Source organism: Scheffersomyces stipitis, chromosome 2 (genome assembly GCF_000209165.1).
Source record: "Scheffersomyces stipitis CBS 6054 chromosome 2, complete sequence".
Lineage (NCBI taxonomy): Eukaryota > Fungi > Ascomycota > Pichiomycetes > Serinales > Debaryomycetaceae > Scheffersomyces > Scheffersomyces stipitis.
This window is the reverse complement of record NC_009042.1, coordinates 1138962-1162139: the sequence shown is the minus strand read 5'-3', so window position 1 is coordinate 1162139 and position 23178 is coordinate 1138962. Positions and strand designations below refer to the sequence as shown.

Here is a 23178-nt window from a genome sequence, read left to right as displayed (position 1 = left end):
CTCCAAGAATCAAGTCTTAGACCACCGACAAAAAAAAACGGCTTTCTATTTAGCAAAGTGCAAAATACCCTCCAATTTTGCAACCATGTCACCGGCAAAAGTTAGAACGTTCACCAAAAAAGAGTCTACCTTCCCCAATGGCATTGTGATTGCTTTCATTGACTATTTCTACCATTCTTACAAGCATATATTGGTGTCACTGTTCTTTAATGCTAAATACCATGCTATATCTCCACGTGATCTCGCTGTAATACACGTGACCGAATCTGACTCAGCTGACTAGACGCACGCGACTCCATTTAGGAAAAAAATTGAAAAGATTCTTAACTTCTACGAAGTGAAGATGGAATAAGCACCATATTCAACCCTGAACAGCAAACAGCGATGCCACCAAAGAAGAAGCAGCCCCAGATTTCAGACAAGAACAAGTCCAAGGCCAAGGCCAAGTCTGCGGACGATAAAACGTTCGGGTTGAAGAACAAGAACAAATCCAAGAAAGTGCAACAGCAGATTTCGCAGATCCAGGCTGGTATCGATGGAGGAATGGCCAAAAAGAAGGAAGCTGAAGCTAAAAGACTAGCAGCTGAGAAGAAGGCAGCGGAAGATGCAAAAAAAGAGGCAGCTGCACTTTTTGGTATTGTCCAGCAGAAAGTTCCTTTTGGTGTGGATCCCAAATCGGTGTTATGTGAATTTTTCAAAAAGGGTCTTTGTACTAAAGGTAACAAGTGTAAGTTTTCCCACGATATCAATGTCGGCAGAAAAGATGCCAAGAAGGACTTGTACACAGATGCCAGAGCTGAAAAGGAAGAAGATACCATGGACCAATGGGATGAAGAGAAATTACGTAAGGTTATTCTGTCCAAGCATGGTAATCCCAAGACTACCACTGATAAAGTCTGTAAGCATTTCATTGAAGCTGTAGAAAACGGAAAGTATGGTTGGTTCTGGGTATGCCCCAATGGTGGTAACGAATGTAAGTACAGACACTCTTTGCCTCCAGGATTTGTGTTGAAGACAAAGGAACAAAAGAGATTGGAAAGATTGGCTGCCGAGTCACAGCCCAAGATTTCCTTGGAAGAGTTCCTTGAGCTTGAAAGAACCAAGTTGGACAAAAGCAAGTTCACGCCTATCACTATCGAGACATTCCAGAAATGGAAAGCCAATCAGTTGAAGAAGAGAGAAGACGACAAAAGGAAGGACGAGAAGTCTGGAAAGAGACCCAAGACCGGTAAAGAAGTCATATTGGAGAAGTTCTCCGACAAGTATTACACCGAAGAGGATGAAGGAGACCAATGGGACTTGTCGCAGTTCAGGAAGGACTTACCAGAAGACAGCGACGAAAACGTCAGAGATTACGGCGATGGTTCTCATATCCAGGAGCTTTACTTACAGAACGATGAATCTGAAGAACCAAAGGAATCCGAAGAGCCAAAGGAGCCTGTGCTTGAATCTAGTGAGGCAGAGACAGGTCCAGGATCTACTCCAGAGGCTGCTTCAGAAACAGCAGAAATCACGAAAGAAACAGAGGTGGATACTTCTGTTCAAGAGACGGTGTCCGAAGAAGGGCAACCCATCGTCTCGTCGGCATAAGCTTTAATACTTAAAGATATTCGTCTTTAATACATTTAAAGATTCTTGATCTCCAGATCCGAGACGAATTGATTTTCCTCCCTGATTGTGATCTCTAGCATTTTCACGTTTGTACCATATCTATATATACCTACGTTATATATAACATTATAACATCATTGAAATTTTTTCGTAACCATCAACGCTTCAAATTTCGGAGGTCCTCGGTGCTGTTGGCAAAGAACTGTTGGTCTCCATCAGAGAATAACCTGAGTTCCGTACCGGAGCCTTCTAGATCTTGTAACGATGTTATCACTCTGCGAATCCAATTGGCTCCTTTTCTATCCATTTCTTCAAGTTCGTAGAAATTTGGCGAATCGTATATGTTCTGCAAGTTGTCAAAAAGATTGTTTTCATGCTGTGAAAAAGCTTCATCGCTTTCAGTTTTGGCGTGATGCAAGACGGCATCAGGTCGTTTGGGTAAAGGTGGCAGTTCAACAGTTGTTAACTCAATCACAGTAGGTTTAGAAGCAAGTTCAGAATCGGTATGAGCTCTTGCCAAATAATCTCTTCTAGGTAAGGGTGGCTTCTTTTCAAGCGAATTTCCTTTCAAATTGGTTGGTTTCTTCGGTATCATTGGAGGTAATTTGGCTCTTCTTTCTTCTGCCTGTGGAGTAGATACAGGGCTATCATCAGATAAGTCAATCAAATTTGGTATTTCTACCGGCTGTGGAGTTGCAGATGAAGACGTTACTCTTCTTTTCGTAGTCAATATTCTTACAAGCTCATTGAGGATCTTATTGTCGTCAACGTCAGACAAAGAATCCTCTACAACACGAATATTGATGCTCAAAATGTGCCCTGGGTGAGATTTGGCCAAGTCCACGTAGGCTTCAAGATCTGCTTCACCTGAATCACCAACACATATAAACTTCTTTTCAGGGAAATCATTCAAGATCTTGTCTAATGACTTTTTTTTACGAGAAGAAGAGGGCTCCATAAGGGAGGAAATAATATTACCGGTGTAGTGCTTTAGATGGAACGACCCATAGGGAAGTTTCACGGCACGAAAATATTGTTCGATTGTACTGAACAATTGCCAGGGTGAGTTGGAAACATAATGGAACGAAACGTTGTCTAGTTTTTTGATGTTATCATACCAGCTAATAACGGGAGGAATGCTCCAAGTTGTCACTTCCTTCAATAAAAGGTTTGTCATCAATTCTCTTTTGTCGCCTATAACACCAGTCAATTTGACAGTGTCGTCGATATCACTGATCACACCAATCCCTTCACCTGGTACGAACATGACGTCCTGAAACGAAAAGATAGTATCATCGGAGTTAGCCTTGACCTGAATAACTGAGGGAAGGTAGCTGGTCTGGACTGTTGTTTCGAAATTTCCACTGGCATCTGTGAAGACTTCCTTTTCTGCGATTTCAGAATGGACTACGTGAGAGCCTATAACCACAGTTAGTGCTGCATTAGGGATTGATCTGGCGATAAATGATGCCAATCTCTCCTTCATCAACTCTTCGTTGTTGAAAGCAGACGGACCAGTCTGTACAGATGAGCTAGAGCTCGTGACATTTCTAAGTTGGTCTGGATTCGAATCTTTAGAAGCTTCGGAATGAAACGATTCCAAATCAGAAACGTCATCCTGGAGCATATCCTGTTTCAACTTGTCGCTTTCCAACTGGTGTATAGCCTGATCTGAGTTGGCCGAGTTGTACCGTGTAACTTGCCTCACTAATGAGAGGATCAATCTGTTTTTACGAGTCATGAGACCGGGGCACGAGACCCAGCCCTTGATGTCTATGTAGTATTTGTCGCCTACCTGTCTGGTGTACGACGGGAACAAGGTAATAGAAGCATCTTTGGGGAAGATGACGTTTCCCTGTTCATCGTAGAGATCACTTCCAGGTGTAGCAAAAGCGCGAGAAGCTCCTGAGGCTATCTGGGTGACTTGACCAGTGAGTCGTGGTATATAGTTGTCTCTGGTGGCTCTGGCTAGGCCCAAGAGTCTTTGTCTACGAGAAAGAGGCTGCGAGAGATCTGAATCTAGCGGAGAAGACGTTCTGCCATTGATGTTTGAGAATTCAGAGGGACTGGTCATTTTGGCATAGCGTTTGCGGGAGAATCTGATAAGCTCGGGCGAAACAGGGTAGTGCTTCTTGAGAGCGCGGTAGTCTCGATAGATATCTGCGATGAGTTTGAGCTTGGAGTTTTTAACGGGCGGCTTGGTAGTGGGAGGAAGAAAGAAGCGTTTGAAGAGAAACCCCGAGACGAGTTTGACGAAGTTGGTACGTTTGCCTCTCACTTTGGAAACTTGGGATAGGTTATACAGGAGGAGTCAACGATGGAATTATGACAGTTGCTATACTATGAATGCTATTATGATTGATTGCTATAGAAGATAGTGATCGCTGGCAGAAAGGAGAATGTGTCGAGATTATTCCATATGGTATAATGAAACTATTGTACTTTGTACCAGTAGTGACTTATTGAATCTCTAGTTTTCACTTCTGCAGTGAAACAGGAAAGCGAGAGGAAACGGCGACGAGTGAAAGATCACTGAATTATATGACAATATGCTGATAAATGCTTGAAGCTTGGCTCGTATTGAAATTCGCAAAGCTCGGTCGATAGGGAGATATGAACAATTGGATATGGAATTGGATCAAAATCGAATTAGCAGAAATTCCCCATATAGATTTTGTGAATGTGGTGCGGCTTGCGATCGCAGCTCAGCGAGAGATTATGTACGCTCAGAAAATGTACAGAGCCAGATTCTCCAGCGATATAATTATCCTTGTCAATTCTGTTTTGAAGATTTCAGACGGACTGACAAGAGCAGTTGGCTCGATCTGAAAGGTATCTCTATCCACTTGAGATAAGCAAAAAATTCGTGAAAAATCAGTACAATTTATTGTTGAATTAAATTGTCAATTAACTTATAACAGTGAATAAATGGGTATACGTGCCTGAAAGTTCTTGAGAACTTATTGAAAAAAAGTCCAAAGTACCCAGAAAACCCAGAAACAATATCCAAACAACTTGAAGGCAATCAAAAGTCACGAAACCCGTAATGGGCCATATCTTATGCTTCAAGCTTCTACTCTATATATTCATATACATTTTGCAACCTATGTCGCACTTGACAGGAGAAAATGTCGCGCCCAACTCAATATAACCCCAAGATTTATAGGAGTAAGCAAGCCCCACAAATATTCTCCAGAACCACAATAAAAAAACTACCAAATACGCCAGAAACACCACTACACTTTGCAATTAAAGATGGCGGACGATTTGCAAAACATTTCGATTGGAAACGAGCTCAAAGACTCATACAAAGTAACATCCAAATGGATCAATAATGGGATCAACTGGCTCACAGACCTTGAAGAGTTCTATCGAGAAAGAGGGACCATAGAAAAGGAGTACGCTGCAAAATTGAAGGAATTGAGCAAACGACACTTTGATAAGAAGTCCAAGTTATCTGCCCGGCTATCGGTTGGAGACGAGCCTCAGATCACGCCAGGTTCATTGGAATGTGCCTCGTTGGTATTATGGACGGATATGTTAACCCAGACCGAGGCTATAGCCGATCGCAGATTGAAATTCGGACAGGAGTTGAACATCAAGGTAGCCGACAACTTGAACATCTTGAAGGGGAAGTCAACCAGGCTTGCGCAGCAGATTGATGTCATCAACGAGTACATCACTTCCGAGAAGCAGAAGATGGAAGATGACATCAATAAGTCGAAGAAACATTACGACACTTTATGTGGAGCCACCGAAACGGCCCGAGACAAAAGTGTAAAATCAGCTTCCGAAAAATACAAACAAAAGCTTGAAGAAAGGACCGTAGATATGAACGTAGGAAAAAACGATTACCTTATCAAAATCAATATAGCCAACAGATTGAAGGATAAGTACTACTTCCAAGATGTCCCAGAGTTGCTTGACTATTTGCAAGAGTTGAATGAAAGCAGGGTTGGATTGATCAACAAGCTCTTAAAGAATGCCTCGATCATCGAACGCAATGCAAATGACGAAGTCAAGAATACTTTGCATCTCATTGATCAAACTATTGACCAGAACAATCCCAAGTTGGACACAGCCATGTTCATAAAGCATAATGTTTCGGACTGGAAGGAACCCGCGGACTTCTATTTTATTCCCAGTTCAATCTGGCATGACGACGAGGAGTTGGTGATAAAGGAGCCAGAGTTCACCAACTTGAAGAAACGCTTGTCGGAAGCACTTGGACGTCATTCTCAGTTTGAAAGAGCCTGTATTGATTCGAAACAGAAACTCGAGGAATCCACCCTGGACCGGAACAAAGATTCTGAGAACTTGACGCTTAAGTTTGATGGAAAGTTGCTGACTTCGTTGAGCATCTTACTGACGTTCATGAAAGAAGATACCAAGCGAGTTCAGAACGAGGTGGAAATAGAAATCATCCAAAACTTTGCCGGGGACAAGGACTTGACGTATGTAGAACAGGCCAAGCAAAAGAAGTCCAAGTTCGGCTTCTTGAGAGGAGGTAGTAAGAAGGAAAGTACTACATCTCCAGACAATGGATCAGCAGATACGCAATCACTTCACACCGTGAAAACGAGCAATAGTCATCATACTTTCAGTTCCAATGTGTTTAGTTTGCGAAGAAACAAAACACAGACCAGCACCGGGCCTACAGGTTCAGGAAGCGGAAGAGCTTTGTATGAGTACGTAGCCAAAGGTGACGATGAAGTCACTATTTTAGCAGGAGAGACATTCACGTTGATTGAAGAAGACTCTGGCAATGGCTGGACATTGATCGGGCTATCTAATGGTACACAAGGTTTGGCACCCACCTCATATTTGGAAATAGCCAAACCCATTCAAGCTGACACCACAGGTAGCAGCTCTAAGAAGAAAGGTCCTTCTGTTGCACCTAGAAGAGGAGCCAAAAAGGTTTCCTATGTAGAAGCGTTGTACGACTACAACGCCGACGGAGATGACGAGATTACCATTCGAGCTGGTGATAGAATTGTCTTGATCCAGGATGACACTGATGGCAGTGGCTGGACAGAGGGAGAATTGAATGGACAAAGAGGGTTATTCCCCACGGGATATGTCAAGAAGGTATAGATAGAGTTCTTAAGGCATAACTAGAACTGATAAAGAATGATGTAGTATAGAGAATATCGTACTTTTACATGGTTTGTATTTGGAAATTAGAATATTGTAGCTGGGACTGCCTAACTAACAAGAGCAATGCAAAAATGTTAACATTAAATGATAATATATTAAAAATATGTTTCTAATACACAAAATAAGACCTAACCTAAAACTTTCCGCATCTATCGAACATCAGTCTCTTTTCAGATCAGATCTTGGATGAAATGAGCGAGGACTCTTCATTTTACCGTGGAACCCCCTGTTTCAATACTGAAAATTTACACAAGCTAACATATGCGATGCTTAGTAGACTTCACCTGGGATTTCAAAGACGACTTGCTTACCGGTCAACTTGGCGTATAATTGTTGGAAAGATTCCAACTTGTAGTCGACAGCAGTGGAGTCCTTGGAGTCCAACAAGACCTTTTGGATCTTGTTACCACCAACCAAGTATCTAACTCTCTTACCGATGATTTCAGTTGGGAAAACCAAGTCTTCCAAGATCTTGTCGTGGACAGCAGTCAAGGTTCTGGATCTTGGTCTCTTTTGTTGTTGTCTGGCCTTTCTGGATGGCTTTGGCAAGATTCTTCTTTCAGCCAAGAAGACGACGTGGGAGTCTGGGAACTTCTTCTCTAATTCTCTGGTCAATCTGGTTTGGACCTTTCTGTAGGCACCGAGAGATGGAGGTGGGACCAAGACGGCGAGAGCCTTCTTACCACCGGAAACTTCGATTTCCTTGATGGACTTGAATTGCAAGGCTCTGAGGTCGGCCTTGAGGTCGGCTTGGGATTCCAAGTCAACGAAAGCTTGGGCAACCTTCAATTCCAATTCGGTTGGCTTTTCAGATAAGATCTTGTTGACAGCAGACATGGTGACAAGTATGATATGTATGAACCGTTAGTTAATCTAAGAAGAGGTTTCCTTCAAGTAGCGTCCTTTTTTTTTCTTCCTGGTAGACGATTTTTTCGCTTTACAAAACGGGGATTCTTGCTGGTTAGGGATGTAACCTGCAAAATAGCACTTTCTATGATGAAAAATTTGAAAAGTGCGACTTGCCACTGTAGTGCGGTGTGGATGTTGAATTTTTCACTGGAATGTGACAGAGTGCAGATAGAAAGGAGTTGGATAGGATGCGAAGGTCAACCGAAGAGAACGTGAGAATCACGTGTTTACATGACTGCTTTTTCAATAGCGTGTGTCACGTGTAGAAATTTGGAATATCCGTCCCGTCCATCCTATTTCGTCTAGCTCTTCACTTCTTCCACCTTCCACCTTCCTACAAATTCCAGAGTAGAATAGAATTGGCTGCTGTCAGCTGTTTTGTTTTCATAAGAAATTGTGCTACCATTTGAACACTGACATTCAGTTGATATTGGAACGTAATGGTCCAGAATCCGAGTGTATACGACCTCATCACTACACCCAATGACAACTAGCTCTCTCTCTCTGTATTTGTAGGAAACATTTTGGTTATACGAGTCCGGCACTGTCTGATCTTTTCCATCTTTTCACGTGACCACAATGTGTAGGAGTATGTCCAATATCTGGAGTACATTGCTCCATACCATGGTGGACCACCACAAATGTTGTTGCGTCGCCAATTGTTCTTATCTCGAGCTTGTCTGAACAGTATTCGTAGAATGTCGTCTCTCTCCCTTGTGGAACAAGCAAAGAAATCCGCTGCCTACCAAGCTGTGGATGAGAATTTTCCCGTCTCTGCCAAGGTCGTGGGTATTGGATCTGGCTCGACTGTCGTTTACGTAGCTGAACGTATTGGTCAACTAGCCAACAAGGACTCGTTCGTTTGCATTCCTACTGGATTCCAATCTAAACAGTTGATTATCGACAATGGCTTGAAGTTGGGTGCTATTGAGCAGTTTCCAGAAATTGACATTGCTTTCGATGGTGCTGATGAAGTGGACCCTGCCTTGAACTTGATTAAAGGTGGGGGTGCCTGTTTGTTCCAGGAAAAGTTGGTAGCAGCCAGTGCAAAGACATTTGTAGTTGTGGCAGACTACCGTAAGAAGTCTGACAACTTGGGTATCCAGTGGAAACAGGGTGTTCCTATAGAAATCGTGCCTAACTCGTATGCTAAAGTCATCCAAGACTTGAAAAAATTGGGTGCAATCACTGTGAATCTCAGACAAGGAGGTTCGGCTAAGGCTGGTCCAATTATCACCGACAACAACAACTTCTTGCTCGATGCCGATTTTGGCGCCATCAAGGACCCAAAGGCTTTGCACGACCAGATCAAGGCCCTTGTAGGTGTAGTTGAAACTGGCTTGTTCACATCGATGGCTGCGAAGTCATACTTTGGCGAACAGGATGGTCAGGTCAATATCTGGTCTATCTAGTTATTCTACACTGTACGATAATATTGCAATAACTATAATATACCTAGAAAAATAGAATAATCGTAATGTAAGGTAATGATGGGATCAAGGAAATCTAGAGCTGTAAAGTAAAGAGGTTGGATTGTAATTGTTTAACTGAAATGATTATGGTTGTAATGTAATAATCGACAATTGACAATGTATCAATAGATAGTGGAATAACAGGTAATGGAATAATAGTAGAGTTTATGGAGTAATGGAGTTATTGAATTGTAATGGAGTTATGGTATGGAACGAAGAAAATAAGCATCAACAGATTGTTCTGTCCATTACAGTCTATTTGCTCCAATTGATCGTGCAATCATCAATGAAGTGAACAAAGCTATGCTAGCATGGTTTCTATGAATGCCAGAGAGTTACATGTTGTGGTTAGTCCCTGCCTAATCACTTGCTGTGACTAGATATCCAGTTCAAGGTTTCCACAAGACCCGTACCGTCAACAGCAATAGTTGGAATAACCGACCAGGTGTGTTCGCCAGTCAATTTGTTCAACTCAAAACGTTCAATAAGCTCCTTTGGCTTGATGGCATCATAGACATCTTGCTTGTTGGCTAAAACAATTAACAAGCAATTGGCCAATTCCTTGTCGTTGATGACTCGCAACAACTCCTTCTTGGACTCATCCAATCTTTTCAAGTCCGACGAATCTACAACGTATATAAGGGCGTTGGTGCCTGTGAAATAGTGTCTCCACAAGGGTCTGATTCTTTCCTGTCCACCACAGTCCCAGACGGCAAACGAGATATTCTTGTGTTTGACGGTTTCGACATTGAACCCAACAGTGGGAACCGTCTTGGATGTTTTGCCGAGCTTCAACTTGTAGAGAATGGTGGTTTTTCCGGCATTGTCCAAACCAAGCATCAATATTCTCATTTCACGGTTCTTGAACAACCTTGATACTAAGAGACCCATGGCGACGGTATTTGATGTGAGTTGGAGGGCAGATAAATGAAAGTGCTTCCAGGATTTGGAATTTGATCTGTCAAAATTTAGACGAGAAGAGGAAACTCAAGTACAAAATAGCGAAACGTAGATAGCGAGAATCAAGCTATATCAACAATTACTTCGGTGATCTGAAAAAACACGACAACAAATAATAGTAATAATAAACACTGTCAGAAAAAAAACGGTGGCAGACAACAATACTAAGTAAACACCAGGCTCTTTGGTCAACAAAGTCAACTTTATTTTGAATATTTATTATTTGCTGTAATTCATATGGAAAATAGGTTAACGAATAAATTGCACAGACAAACGGTGTGCCGATGCCCAAAACAGAAAATGGGGGAAATCACGATGACGTGTTGTGTGTGGTTTCAGCTACTTGGATTTTATGTCTGTCTACATGCGAATCACCCTGCAACCAGACGTGTGGTTATCGCCCAATATTTAGTCCTGAGCCAGTTGGTTCTGCGATCTGAAGGATAGCGCTTGGGTGAAGTTGCCAGCTTTGAACGCGCTAAACATTTTACGTGCGTACATAGTGCCGTATGACATCCTTGTAGAGCTCTACAGACAATAGACGTTTCGCTTGAAACAAAGAGGTAATCTTCTGGACAATAAAACAGGGATTGATAGCATAGATCGTAGTTGACACTCCGGTAGATGCTGTTGATGCCCTGACAAATTTACTGAAATACATAATTGATAAATAATTTTGCTGACTTAGTAATCCGAGCAGCGATGAACACAGAGCGGAAGCGTAGAGTTTAGGACAAGGGAATTCACTTTAGTCTCCGTTTCCGATTTCAATCGGCGGGTAATGATTTGGAGCTGGTGCTAAGCTGGTTTAAAAAGCCTATCCACTTTATGTTCACGCTCTATAAGCAACTTTATGTATGTTTTGGTTATTATTTTTTTGTTTTCGTCCATGCGTCAGAACAGTTTTTTTTTGGGGACAACTTTTTTTGTATGGCGACACTCCGCTTACCAAAATCGCTTATTCCGAACGCGTCACATTTGTTCCTTACAGAGGAAGAGAAGAAAAAAGGAAACTCTCACAACTCTTCAATCTGATATTGAGCTTATAATCTTTTAAGAACAGAATAGGGGTAGATTAAACAGGCGCCATCCGTCTTTAAATCATATTGTTAGGATGATCTCATACGCCAAACCACCTCAAAATTTGCAGATGTTAACTATTTCAGTTATACCAATACCTGATGTAGAATAGACGCCCTGGAGTCGACTCCAGACTGGAATTCTGGTCGTGCCCCAATCGTATTATATCTCTGGTTGCGTATCGCATAAAATAAAGAACCCTGGCGCTTAATCTTATACTTCCTGTATGATGTCGATTGCAGCCATCCCACAACAAGACTTTCCCATATCACCGTACAGTACATATGGAACAATATAAATATGGACAATTCAGATATAATTTCAATAAATACACTGTTCACCATCATTAACAATCAATAGTTATCAAATCGGAATTAGTTTTATTGAAATATCATCAGACTTTTGTAATCTTTCTTTCCTTGCTACTGTTGAATCTGCTAGGTTAATGGATTTATTCTATGGTACAGATGCTGTTATCTATGTATGTATACTAGCTCTAAGCTTTGCTCTTTTTCGACTTCTTTTTCTCCTTTCTAGCACTCTTGTCTTCCAATTTCTTCATGGTCTCCACTCTATCTATAACTCTTTCCAACGACAACTTCACGTCTCCCTTGCCAAAGTGATCCAAGTTATAGTACTTGGGTGCAAATTCAACCAACCACTCTGGTCTGACTGTGGTAACAGTCCTGATGTAGTTCTGACTTGTTAACACAAATTCGTTGTAAATAACCCATTCACTTTCTGTAGCCAATACCGTCGAAGGATGAATCAATACTTCTTGATTGTCCTTAATAGTAAGGTAACCCTTGCCCGCTGACTTCTTCTTAGCCACTTGCATGAAGAAACCAGCAGCCAAAGCCTTTCTGACATTCACGGCCCATGAAGGGTCTTCAAATGGAGTGCTGTTTAAGTCTATGTCGTTTCTTTCCATGATACGACGCAATTGTGCTCTGACACTCTTGGCAGAAGTTAATGATCTATAAGACAAAAAGTTGTCCCGACACCATTGGTGTACTCCAATACTTTGAGCTTCGTCGGAAATGAATCCAGCGTAGACATTAAGCAAAGTGACATGGTCACCATCTTGATGGGCAAAAGCCATCTTAGCATCATCTGCTCTCTTCCTGGCCGCTGCAGGTCTGACAAAGACATTTGGAACCGACAACAATGCTACAATAGTCAAAATATCTTCAGAACAGTTGAAGGCAGCTGATCCAATCAACATCACTGCTAACATTGGATCCAAAGGAAATTGCGAAGCCATACGACCTGCGGCGGTCAAATCTCCTTCATCGGATAAACATTGCAAATAGTTCAATTCTTCCAATGCTCTCATCATGGTTTCGGGGGCCGGTGGATCCATGAAGTCAAAGTGAACTAAGTCATCTATTCCCAATTTCTTCAATTCCAACACGGTGGATGCTAAGTTGCTTCTCAAGATTTCAGGATATGACTGTTCTATCAACTCCTTTTGGAAAGCCTCTTCGGTGTACAATCTGAAACACTTACCTGGTCTGGTACGACCAGCACGACCAGCTCTTTGTTGAGCAGATGCTTTGGAAATAGGAGATACCAACAATGACTCAACCCTGATTCTTGGATTATAAACCTTCTGCTTGGAGAAACCTGGATCAACCACATATACAATACCATCGATAGTCAAAGAGGTCTCGGCAATGTTGGTTGAAACAATTACCTTTCTTCCAGGTCTACCATTTGGTCTCAATCTTTCGGGAGCTGGATCGAAAATCTTCTGCTGCTGGTGTGGAGGCAAGGAACCGTACAATGGATAAACTTTGATAGGGCCACAATCTTGTTCTCTGATCAACTCGTCTCCTTCCAAAGAGATCTTTCTACAAGCGTCTTCAATTTCTTCTTCACCTGTCAAAAATAACAATATATCGCCCTCATCTTCTGTAGCATGTATCTGCAAAACTGTTCTTATAGCTGCATCTAAGTAATCACGCTGGTATTCTGGGGTATAGTAGATTTCTACTGGATGGGTTCTACCAGGAACTGCTAACAATGGGGCATCATTGAAATACTTCTGGAACTTTTCAGCATCTAAAGTAGCCGACATGATAATGATCTTCAAGTCTGGTCTCCTTACACTGACTTGTTTCAATAAACCCATCAAGATATCAGTAGCCAAAGTTCTTTCGTGCGCTTCATCTAGAATAATACAGGAGTACCTCTTCAAATCGTGGTCTTCCATGGCTTCTCTTAATAACATACCATCAGTCATGTACTTCAAAATGGTCTTGTTCGAAGTCTTGTTTTCAAAACGAATGCTGTAACCAACCTCTTCACCTAGTTCAACATCCATTTCGTCTGCTACTCTCTTGGCCACAGACATGGCTGCGACCCTTCTTGGTTGGGTACAGGCTACTTGTGTTCCAGCCAAATGTGGCATGTCATCATACAAAACAAACTGAGGAATCTGAGTAGTCTTACCAGAACCAGTTTCACCAACAAACACCATGATCTGGGTGTTTTGGAAAATTCTTAAGAACTCATCTCTCTGAGCATGTACTGGCAAATCACGTCTAACCTTCAAAATGTCGAAATACTGCTTGCTGAATTTGCCACCCGTGAAAGGATTGATATCTGCTGTCTCCAATTTCACAGCTTGCTGCGAATCCGTCTTGTGTCTAACCATTCCAGAGAATTCACCAGCATCATGGTGAACTAGAACATCTGGTGCCACGGGATGAGGATGTAATCTTAACTTTTCTTCCGCTTCTTCAGCCACAATCTCGGCCCTGGATTCTTCATCCAATTTCTGCTTCTTGAATACTCTTTCAGCAACCATGGTGAAACGAAAGCGCAAAGGATAAATAGATAAAGTGATGCAATGGACTATTGATTTAAGAGCCTACAATTATTTCTAGTATCTATTTTTTTCAGATGAGTTGCACGTGATGTGCTCTTCGCAATTATATTGGCTGCGAATTACCAGTGCTGAAACTAGTAAACACGGGAAACTAGTAAACACCGGAAACAACACTAGTAGCGTCATTTCAGTCACAAGCAGGTCAGTGGTGGCTACAGAATCAAGCCAAGTTAATTTACACATTTTACTTTTGGTATAGGTTGGAGTAAGAGAAGCCAATGGTAAAATTAATGCAAAATACACATACAGGTGCGCCTTGAAAATCTCTCTTATAAACTACTCGATTTGCGATTCTGTCTTCACAGTAGTCGAGGTGCAAGTAAGATTCGTCCGGCAGTTTGCAAACATGTATACCGAAAAACTTTTCCTACATCATCCAGCATTGTGGTTTGACCAAAAGAATGCAAATTGAAGCTCAAACACCCGCCCCCTTGCACACTTCCATTATGGTGTAGCATTTTCTTCAAGATAAATCCACTACTGCATTTACTCATCTTCATGCATTTGATTTTGTCATTTCAGAGAGACGGAAAAGAAGAAAAGGTCATCTTCTGGTGAAGTACTTCTAGGTTGGAAATCTCTTTGTCGTAACAAACTCACGGGTCGGGTGTTCTTGGAGTTTCCATATAATAAATTACATGTATGCATATTATTTTTATAGTATATTAAATATCAATATCATCGCATTTAGGCAACAGTCCTACATGACAGAAAATGGCTATATTTTTAATCGCTGATAACAAAATATCCTCTGTTGATAGAAAATGATCTTGAATGTATATTTTCTTGAACATGCTAAATAATTAAGGTATACTTTTTTCATTAATGACAAGTCACCAAGATACAAATGCCCACTAAGAGTCTGGAATTTGCATTTGAATTTGGACAGAAACTGATTTTGACATGCATTCTTACTTCAAATTTCACGAGATACGATGTTCCACCCAAGTCGAACTATTTAAGTACTATCGAGAAACAAACACAGGAAAGAATAGATTAAATTGCAAATTCTCTAATCTTCGATCTTGGTATTCTTTATCCCTTTATTGCTTACGTAGAGGATGTTTGATGAGCTGTTGAGTTTGCATCTTAGGAAATTATAGGCTTTATAGTTTGGTTAAAAATATGCGAGGTGTCATAATCAACAGCGGGAAACCATTTTTCCAGTAGAACTCACAGAAGATAAAAAAGTGCGAGTTTAATTTAATTTTATTTAATAATGGCATGAAATTGAAGAATTATCATGGATACGTAAAATTACTTCATGAAAAAGAGTTTATGCTTATTGAATAAAATATAATGAAAAATCTGTGGACTGTTCGAAATGCCCAATCTCCACCTAGTGTTCCTAAACAATATACCAATTGACCACCAATTGAGCCCTTTTGAGCGAAAGAAAGATGTAGAGATGTAGAAAACAAAGAATTGCTTCTTACCTGGTGTCTAAAATTGGAAAAGCTCTGTTGCTCCGGAAATGGATAAACACCACATAGAAATTGTAATCAGGAAAATCAATGAAGGACCTTCAATTCAGAATCATCCTACAGTACTACTACTAGGAATAAGTGAGAAGCATTCCGACTTCATAAATGTAAACACCTTTAAATACAGTCCGCAATACAGAAACTCTCATACATTAAACTAAATCAAAAGGTAATGTGTCTCACTAAAATAAATATCCTACAACGAAATTGAAGAAATATACCGAAATTGTTGGACTCACTCAGAATCCAATACGAACCGAAAAAGGCCAGCATCTAGATGTTTCGAAACACAATGAAGATACTGTAATATTAAGAATTGGAGCCAGCTCCAAATGAAGTTTAAAAATTGTCCATCAAAATACTTTGATTCTTCAATCACTTAACCAATTGGCGAAGTGCCGTTACCATAAAATTCAACTGGTTTGGGACTTGGTACAGGATCCACAACCGATTCTGGAGCTACTTCTGCATCGTCACTAGCTGCTGGGACATCAGATGAACTTGTTTGAACAGTTGAAGCTACTGTAGCTGCCTCTGTCGCAGATGCACTATTTGCTTCTGGTTGAATGCCAAGTGGAGCTGCGGCTGGTACTGCAAGTCCAAGTGGCTGAATCTGGCCGACTGCTTCTGGAGCTACTTCAGCAACGCCTGTAGAAGTTGATACATCTGATGAAAGTGTTGGTTGAGTGGTAGCTATAGCATCCTCTGTAGTAGAGGCACTGTTAGCTTGAACTTCAATAGCAAGTGGAGCTGCCGCTGGCACAGCAAGTCCAACAGGTGGACGGCAAGGAGGCTTGTCGTTAGGCTGCAAGATAAAGACAGTAGCAGTTTGACCAGGTACGGCCTTCTTTGTAGAGACACCTGGGACAGCCTTTGAATTACAAGTAGTGGAAGTCACAGTTGGAATTGGAAGCTTTATGTACACAGTACCTGTAGTTCCACCAGGAGGAGGTGGCACAGTCACAGTTGTTGATGTTCCCAACCAAGTCACGGTCGTTGTCACATAGGTTGTAGTTGGTGCACAAGGAGGCTTGTTGTTAGGCTGCAAGATAAAGACAGTAGCAGTTTGACCAGGTACGGCCTTCTTTGTAGAGACACCTGGGACAGCCTTTGAATTACAAGTAGTGGAAGTCACAGTTGGAATTGGAAGCTTGATGTACACAGTACCTGTAGTTCCACCAGGAGGAGGTGGGACAGTAAGAGTTGTTGATGGTCCCAACCAAGTCACGGTCGTTGTCACATAGGTTGTAGTTGGTGCACAAGGAGGCTTGTTGTTAGGCTGCAATATAAAGACAGTAGCAGTTTGACCAGGTACGGCCTTCTTTGTAGAGACACCTGGTACAGCCTTTGAATTACAAGTAGTGGAAGTCACAGTTGGAATTGGAAGCTTGATGTACACAGTACCTGTAGTTCCACCAGGAGGAGGTGGGACAGTAAGAGTTGTTGATGGTCCCAACCAAGTCACGGTCGTTGTCACATAGGTTGTAGTTGGTGCACAAGGAGGCTTGTTGTTAGGCTGCAAGATAAAGACAGTAGCAGTTTGACCAGGTACGGCCTTCTTTGTAGAGACACCTGGGACAGCCTTTGAATTACAAGTAGTGGAAGTCACAGTTGGAATTGGAAGCTTTATGTACACAGTACCTGTAGTTCCACCAGGAGGAGGTGGGACAGTCACAGTTGTTGATGTTCCCAACCAAGTCACGGTCGTTGTCACATAGGTTGTAGTTGGTGCACAAGGAGGCTTGTTGTTAGGCTGCAAGATAAAGACAGTAGCAGTTTTACCAGGTACGGCCTTCTTTGTAGAGACACCTGGGACAGCCTTTGAATTACAAGTAGTGGAAGTCACAGTTGGAATTGGAAGCTTGATGTACACAGTACCTGTAGTTCCACCAGGAGGAGGTGGGACAGTAAGAGTTGTTGATGGTCCCAACCAAGTCACGGTCGTTGTCACATAGGTTGTAGTTGGTGCACAAGGAGGCTTGTTGTTAGGCTGCAAGATAAAGACAGTAGCAGTTTGACCAGGTACGGCCTTCTTTGTAGAGACACCTGGTACAGCCTTTGAATTACAAGTAGTGGAAGTCACAGTTGGAATTGGAAGCTTTATGTACACAGTACCTGTAGTTCCACCACGAGCAGGTTGCACAGTCACAGTTGTTGATGGTCCCAACCAAGTCACGGTCGTTGTCACATAAGTTGTAGTTGGTGCACAAGGAGGCTTGTTGTTAGGCTGCAAGATAAAGACAGTAGCAGTTTGACCGGGAATGGCCTTCTTTGTAGAGACACCTGGGACAGCCTTTGAATTACAAGTAGTGGAAGTCACAGTTGGAATTGGAAGCTTGATGTACACAGTACCTGTAGTTCCACCAGGAGGAGGTGGGACAGTAAGAGTTGTTGATGGTCCCAACCAAGTCACGGTCGTTGTCACATAGGTTGTAGTTGGTGCACAAGGAGGCTTGTTGTTAGGCTGCAAGATAAAGACAGTAGCAGTTTGACCAGGTACGGCCTTCTTTGTAGAGACACCTGGTACAGCCTTTGAATTACAAGTAGTGGAAGTCACAGTTGGAATTGGAAGCTTTATGTACACAGTACCTGTAGTTCCACCACGAGCAGGTTGCACAGTCACAGTTGTTGATGGTCCCAACCAAGTCACGGTCGTTGTCACATAAGTTGTAGTTGGTGCACAAGGAGGCTTGTTGTTAGGCTGCAAGATAAAGACAGTAGCAGTTTGACCGGGAATGGCCTTCTTTGTAGAGACACCTGGGACAGCCTTTGAATTACAAGTAGTGGAAGTCACAGTTGGAATTGGAAGCTTGATGTACACAGTACCTGTAGTTCCACCAGGAGGAGGTGGGACAGTAAGAGTTGTTGATGGTCCCAACCAAGTCACGGTCGTTGTCACATAGGTTGTAGTTGGTGCACAAGGAGGCTTGTTGTTAGGCTGCAAGATAAAGACAGTAGCAGTTTGACCGGGAATGGCCTTCTTTGTAGAGACACCTGGTACAGCCTTTGAATTACAAGTAGTGGAAGTCACAGTTGGAATTGGAAGCTTTATGTACACAGTACCTGTAGTTCCACCACGAGCAGGTTGCACAGTCACAGTTGTTGATGGTCCCAACCAAGTCACGGTCGTTGTCACATAAGTTGTAGTTGGTGCACAAGGAGGCTTGTTGTTAGGCTGCAAGATAAAGACAGTAGCAGTTTGACCGGGAATGGCCTTCTTTGTAGAGACACCTGGGACAGCCTTTGAATTACAAGTAGTGGAAGTCACAGTTGGAATTGGAAGCTTGATGTACACAGTACCTGTAGTTCCACCACGAGCAGGTTGCACAGTCACAGTTGTTGATGGTCCCAACCAAGTCACGGTCGTTGTCACATAAGTTGTAGTTGGTGCACAAGGAGGCTTGTTGTTAGGCTGCAATATAAAGACAGTAGCAGTTTGACCAGGTACGGCCTTCTTTGTAGAGACACCTGGTACAGCCTTTGAATTACAAGTAGTGGAAGTCACAGTTGGAATTGGAAGCTTGATGTACACAGTACCTGTAGTTCCACCACGAGCAGGTTGCACAGTCACAGTTGTTGATGGTCCCAACCAAGTCACGGTCGTTGTCACATAAGTTGTAGTTGGTGCACAAGGAGGCTTGTTGTTAGGCTGCAAGATAAAGACAGTAGCAGTTTGACCGGGAATGGCCTTCTTTGTAGAGACACCTGGGACAGCCTTTGAATTACAAGTAGTGGAAGTCACAGTTGGAATTGGAAGCTTGATGTACACAGTACCTGTAGTTCCACCAGGAGGAGGTGGGACAGTAAGAGTTGTTGATGGTCCCAACCAAGTCACGGTCGTTGTCACATAAGTTGTAGTTGGTGCACAAGGAGGCTTGTTGTTAGGCTGCAAGATAAAGACAGTAGCAGTTTGACCAGGTACGGCCTTCTTTGTAGAGACACCTGGTACAGCCTTTGAATTACAAGTAGTGGAAGTCACAGTTGGAATTGGAAGCTTTATGTACACAGTACCTGTAGTTCCACCACGAGCAGGTTGCACAGTCACAGTTGTTGATGGTCCCAACCAAGTCACGGTCGTTGTCACATAAGTTGTAGTTGGTGCACAAGGAGGCTTGTTGTTAGGCTGCAATATAAAGACAGTAGCAGTTTGACCAGGTACGGCCTTCTTTGTAGAGACACCTGGTACAGCCTTTGAATTACAAGTAGTGGAAGTCACAGTTGGAATTGGAAGCTTGATGTACACAGTACCTGTAGTTCCACCAGGAGGAGGTGGGACAGTAAGAGTTGTTGATGGTCCCAACCAAGTCACGGTCGTTGTCACATAGGTTGTAGTTGGTGCACAAGGAGGCTTGTTGTTAGGCTGCAAGATAAAGACAGTAGCAGTTTGACCAGGTACGGCCTTCTTTGTAGAGACACCTGGTACAGCCTTTGAATTACAAGTAGTGGAAGTCACAGTTGGAATTGGAAGCTTGATGTACACAGTACCTGTAGTTCCACCACGAGCAGGTTGCACAGTCACAGTTGTTGATGGTCCCAACCAAGTCACGGTCGTTGCCACATAAGTTGTAGTTGGTGCACAAGGAGGCTTGTTGTTAGGCTGCAAGATAAAGACAGTAGCAGTTTGACCAGGTACGGCCTTCTTTGTAGAGACACCTGGTACAGCCTTTGAATTACAAGTAGTGGAAGTTATAGTTGGAATTGGAACCAAGACTGTTACGCCAGTTGGATAACAATAGCCCTTCTTAGGGCAAAGAGAACCTGTGGTAGCAGTGATAACGGAACCAGTCCATGTCTTGGTGACAGTTGAAACTACCGGGTACGGAGGATAATGAGGAGGAGGAGGAGCAGGAGGAGGATGTTTGGGAGTATCATGGGAAGCCACAAAACTTGCCCACAAGAGTAGAAAGGTTAGTAGCGAAGGATGCATCTTTGTTTTACCTGACTTTACTTGTCTGAATTACTCATTAAGCCAGGGGAGAAGTCTTATTTAAATAGCAAAAATCCGACTTTCGGCTTTCTGAAGATAGCCATATCTCATGTATAACACACTTACTCACAAATCAAGCAAATTGTTAAAATAAAAACTGTACCGTCTTCATCAAGAAGAAAGGAGTATTATCTAATCCAATTACGAACTTGTTGTACGACAGCACATACGATTGATTAAAATTTTAGAAAAGATACATACATTAGATTTTGGGGTTGAAAATTTTTCAAAAGGACATGGCCATAGTTTGTTGGATTGAGAGTATGAATAACTCCATTGGGATACCCATAAGTTGTCCGATAATGTTAGTCAAGGATTATAATAATATGCAAAATAACATATACAATGATGATCTTGCTCATTTGTATCTACAACTTGGGGACTGATTCTCTTTTGGCCAGAGCCAAGACTTACCGAAGAGTATCTTCTCAATTAGGGTCACCACGAATTATTCGTTGGTAATACCAGTAGACTTCTTCACAATTGATTAATTGGCTTGACTTCTGCTCCATCACACAGTTGCAAAATATTTGTGTTGTTAGCTATCCCCTCAATTTTGATAGGAGCGAAAAATGGTAAGATAATTGGAATTTTAAGGCATTCTATCCAATTTCTCCTTCAACTTGATGGACCAGACCAATGTTCATTTACCATATTCTTTATCAACAAATATCCCAATCTTAAAGTTGCAAAAAATAGGAAACGAAAAATAATATTTTAGACTCCGCAATCAATTTTAGTGCAGATCACCAACTGGCGACTTGATTTAAAGTGCCTCCTTAAATGCCCAGTATATATATCGGGAACATGACCTGCGGCATTAGTATCCAACGAGGGTCTTCCGGCTGGCGAGATCGCTCGTTTCGGTTAGTTACACCCTAGCGCGTATAGTTTTTACCAATTAGTAGATACTAAAAACAACACGTCAAAATATGGCAGAGAAGACGATGATGATTCGATAATTCGGTAATCAGCGTGGGCAATTTTAAAGACGCATCATTCAAAGTATCAGTAAAGGTTGACAAAGGAGAAAATTTACGAATTTTAGTTGATGACAGCTTGTAATTCGTATTTCCTAGATTAGGTTATTTGTGGCACTGCATATACATAATTGATGTCCACTTATTATTGCAGGGGTTTGGTTCCGGCTAGGCATCAGTGTGCATATCCTGATGCCTTCAAAAAATTCGCTCCGCAATGTTACTTTATGAGCTGCGTTGAAAATATTGCAACTAAATATTAAGCGTGCATGCTCACTTTTTTCAACTTCATATAATATGGGATATATATATGCCACAAGAGTGTTCTGGAACCACGGCATTCTTTCAATTCATCGCATCTATAGAAGTTGTGGAAAGTATTGGCGCAAAAGAGAAGAGTACGTAGATGACAATATTATTTCGAGAGGATATCATGGATCGGTTTACGGTCCAGACGTGAACCAATCTTAGTCAATCGTAAAATTATTTTGACCAACATCAGCAAAGGGTGGACTGTGTGCGAACACACTCCTATTTCCGATTGTTGAGCCAAGCTGCCATGTATATCAGTATAGAGCAACTTCCCTCATTTTTTATTTGGTCGTAATAGTATTGAATATCGATCATTCTTATCGAACTGTTCCCTCAACAAAGCTCCCCATAATAAGAGAAGCAACAATGTGCAAATAGGTGAAGCTGCATAAACCTTGTTTTTAACTTGAAGTAATCAAGAAAGTTAGAAGTATAGCTGTACAATTTTCATTTGGCATTAATTAGCAGATTACAAGCTCGAATAAATCATGACTCCGTGCTGAGACTTGGAAAGCTTCCCTTAATATATTCAATAATAGACGTCAGTTCCCTCTTCAAATATTCTTTAAACAGTAACTTTTTCGGTTTCATATCGATTTCACAAACTAATAGTTACATGAAAACTCAGAAGTCGTATCACTCCAAAATCGAGAACACTTGAACCATAGCTCGTTAGAATATTATACATATTTGATCAAGACTACTGTTTCTTTGGAACGTCAGGTTTATTGACTATTCTTCCCTTGGGGCTTCCCGTTATCTAAAGCTTTTCAAGTAATACATTATTCCCTTTCTGAATTATTACAACATCACAACGACGGTCCAGACTTGCATCCCAATCTGTTACATGACTACATGACAACTTCCAACCATAAGCTATTCCGACCATACAGATAAACTGTAAATTATCGGATCACCGGTATCTATTTGATTCCTAATAGTTTATGATTGTGCATGAGTAAAAATTTTCATAACTGTATGGCTGACATTCTAAAAAACCGTTGAAGCAGATTCATGCAATGCATAACAGCATGGTGTTGCTAGTCGATATCACAAGGTAGCAAGGAAGAACTTCGATGTGCTTGAATATGACCAAATAAATTTTTTTGATGTTGTCAGTTGAACCACTTTCATTGCCAAAGTGAGGAACCTTCTCGTAGTACTCGAAAAGTATGAAACCGGGTGGAAGAAGGTTGATTGATTAGCTTGACATGATTTGATGTAAAATTTTGCATTACTGTTCTCATGCATACAAATCAGTTTTTGTGGTCTAGATCCGAATGGTTTGAGAAGAGTTTGCTCGAGCCACACATGTAACCTGAACGGTGATTTG

General features: G+C 41.8%; 6 protein-coding genes across 6 annotated transcripts; 2 read left to right on the top strand and 4 right to left on the bottom strand. All coding sequences in view use genetic code 12, as the record gives it.

Moving 5' to 3' along the window:
* Positions 1–376: 376 nt before the first annotated feature.
* Positions 377–3797, bottom strand: PICST_70016 (predicted protein). Its single transcript, XM_001382402.1, has one exon. It carries the CDS (start codon positions 3683–3685, stop codon positions 1769–1771), a length of 1917 nt encoding a protein of 638 aa, XP_001382439.2. The 5' UTR covers positions 3686–3797; the 3' UTR covers positions 377–1768.
* Positions 3798–4816: 1019 nt separating this feature from the next.
* PICST_70032 (predicted protein) lies at positions 4817–6770 on the top strand. The gene has a single exon (XM_001382963.1). It carries the CDS (start codon positions 4867–4869, stop codon positions 6703–6705), a length of 1839 nt encoding a protein of 612 aa, XP_001383000.2. The 5' UTR covers positions 4817–4866; the 3' UTR covers positions 6706–6770.
* A 74-nt stretch (positions 6771–6844) lies between these two features.
* Positions 6845–7605, bottom strand: RPS7A (40S ribosomal protein S7; the record flags this gene model as incomplete). The annotated part of the gene is made up of 1 exon (XM_001382401.1): positions 6845–7605. The coding sequence occupies one exon, from the start codon at positions 7603–7605 to the stop codon at positions 7039–7041; it is 567 nt and encodes a 188-aa protein (XP_001382438.1). The 3' UTR covers positions 6845–7038.
* Positions 7606–8366: 761 nt separating this feature from the next.
* On the top strand, positions 8367–9172 carry RKI1 (ribose-5-phosphate ketol-isomerase). The gene has a single exon (XM_001382962.1). It carries the CDS (start codon positions 8376–8378, stop codon positions 9087–9089), a length of 714 nt encoding a protein of 237 aa, XP_001382999.1. The 5' UTR covers positions 8367–8375; the 3' UTR covers positions 9090–9172.
* Positions 9173–9512: 340 nt separating this feature from the next.
* On the bottom strand, positions 9513–10001 carry PICST_56002 (predicted protein; the record flags this gene model as incomplete). Its single annotated transcript, XM_001382400.1, has 1 exon — positions 9513–10001. The coding sequence occupies one exon, from the start codon at positions 9999–10001 to the stop codon at positions 9513–9515; it is 489 nt and encodes a 162-aa protein (XP_001382437.1).
* A 1625-nt stretch (positions 10002–11626) lies between these two features.
* Positions 11627–14013, bottom strand: PRP43 (RNA helicase involved in spliceosome disassembly). The gene has a single exon (XM_001382399.1). The coding sequence runs from the start codon at positions 13999–14001 to the stop codon at positions 11686–11688; it is 2316 nt and encodes a 771-aa protein (XP_001382436.1). The 5' UTR covers positions 14002–14013; the 3' UTR covers positions 11627–11685.
* Between the last annotated feature and the right edge of the window lie 9165 nt (positions 14014–23178).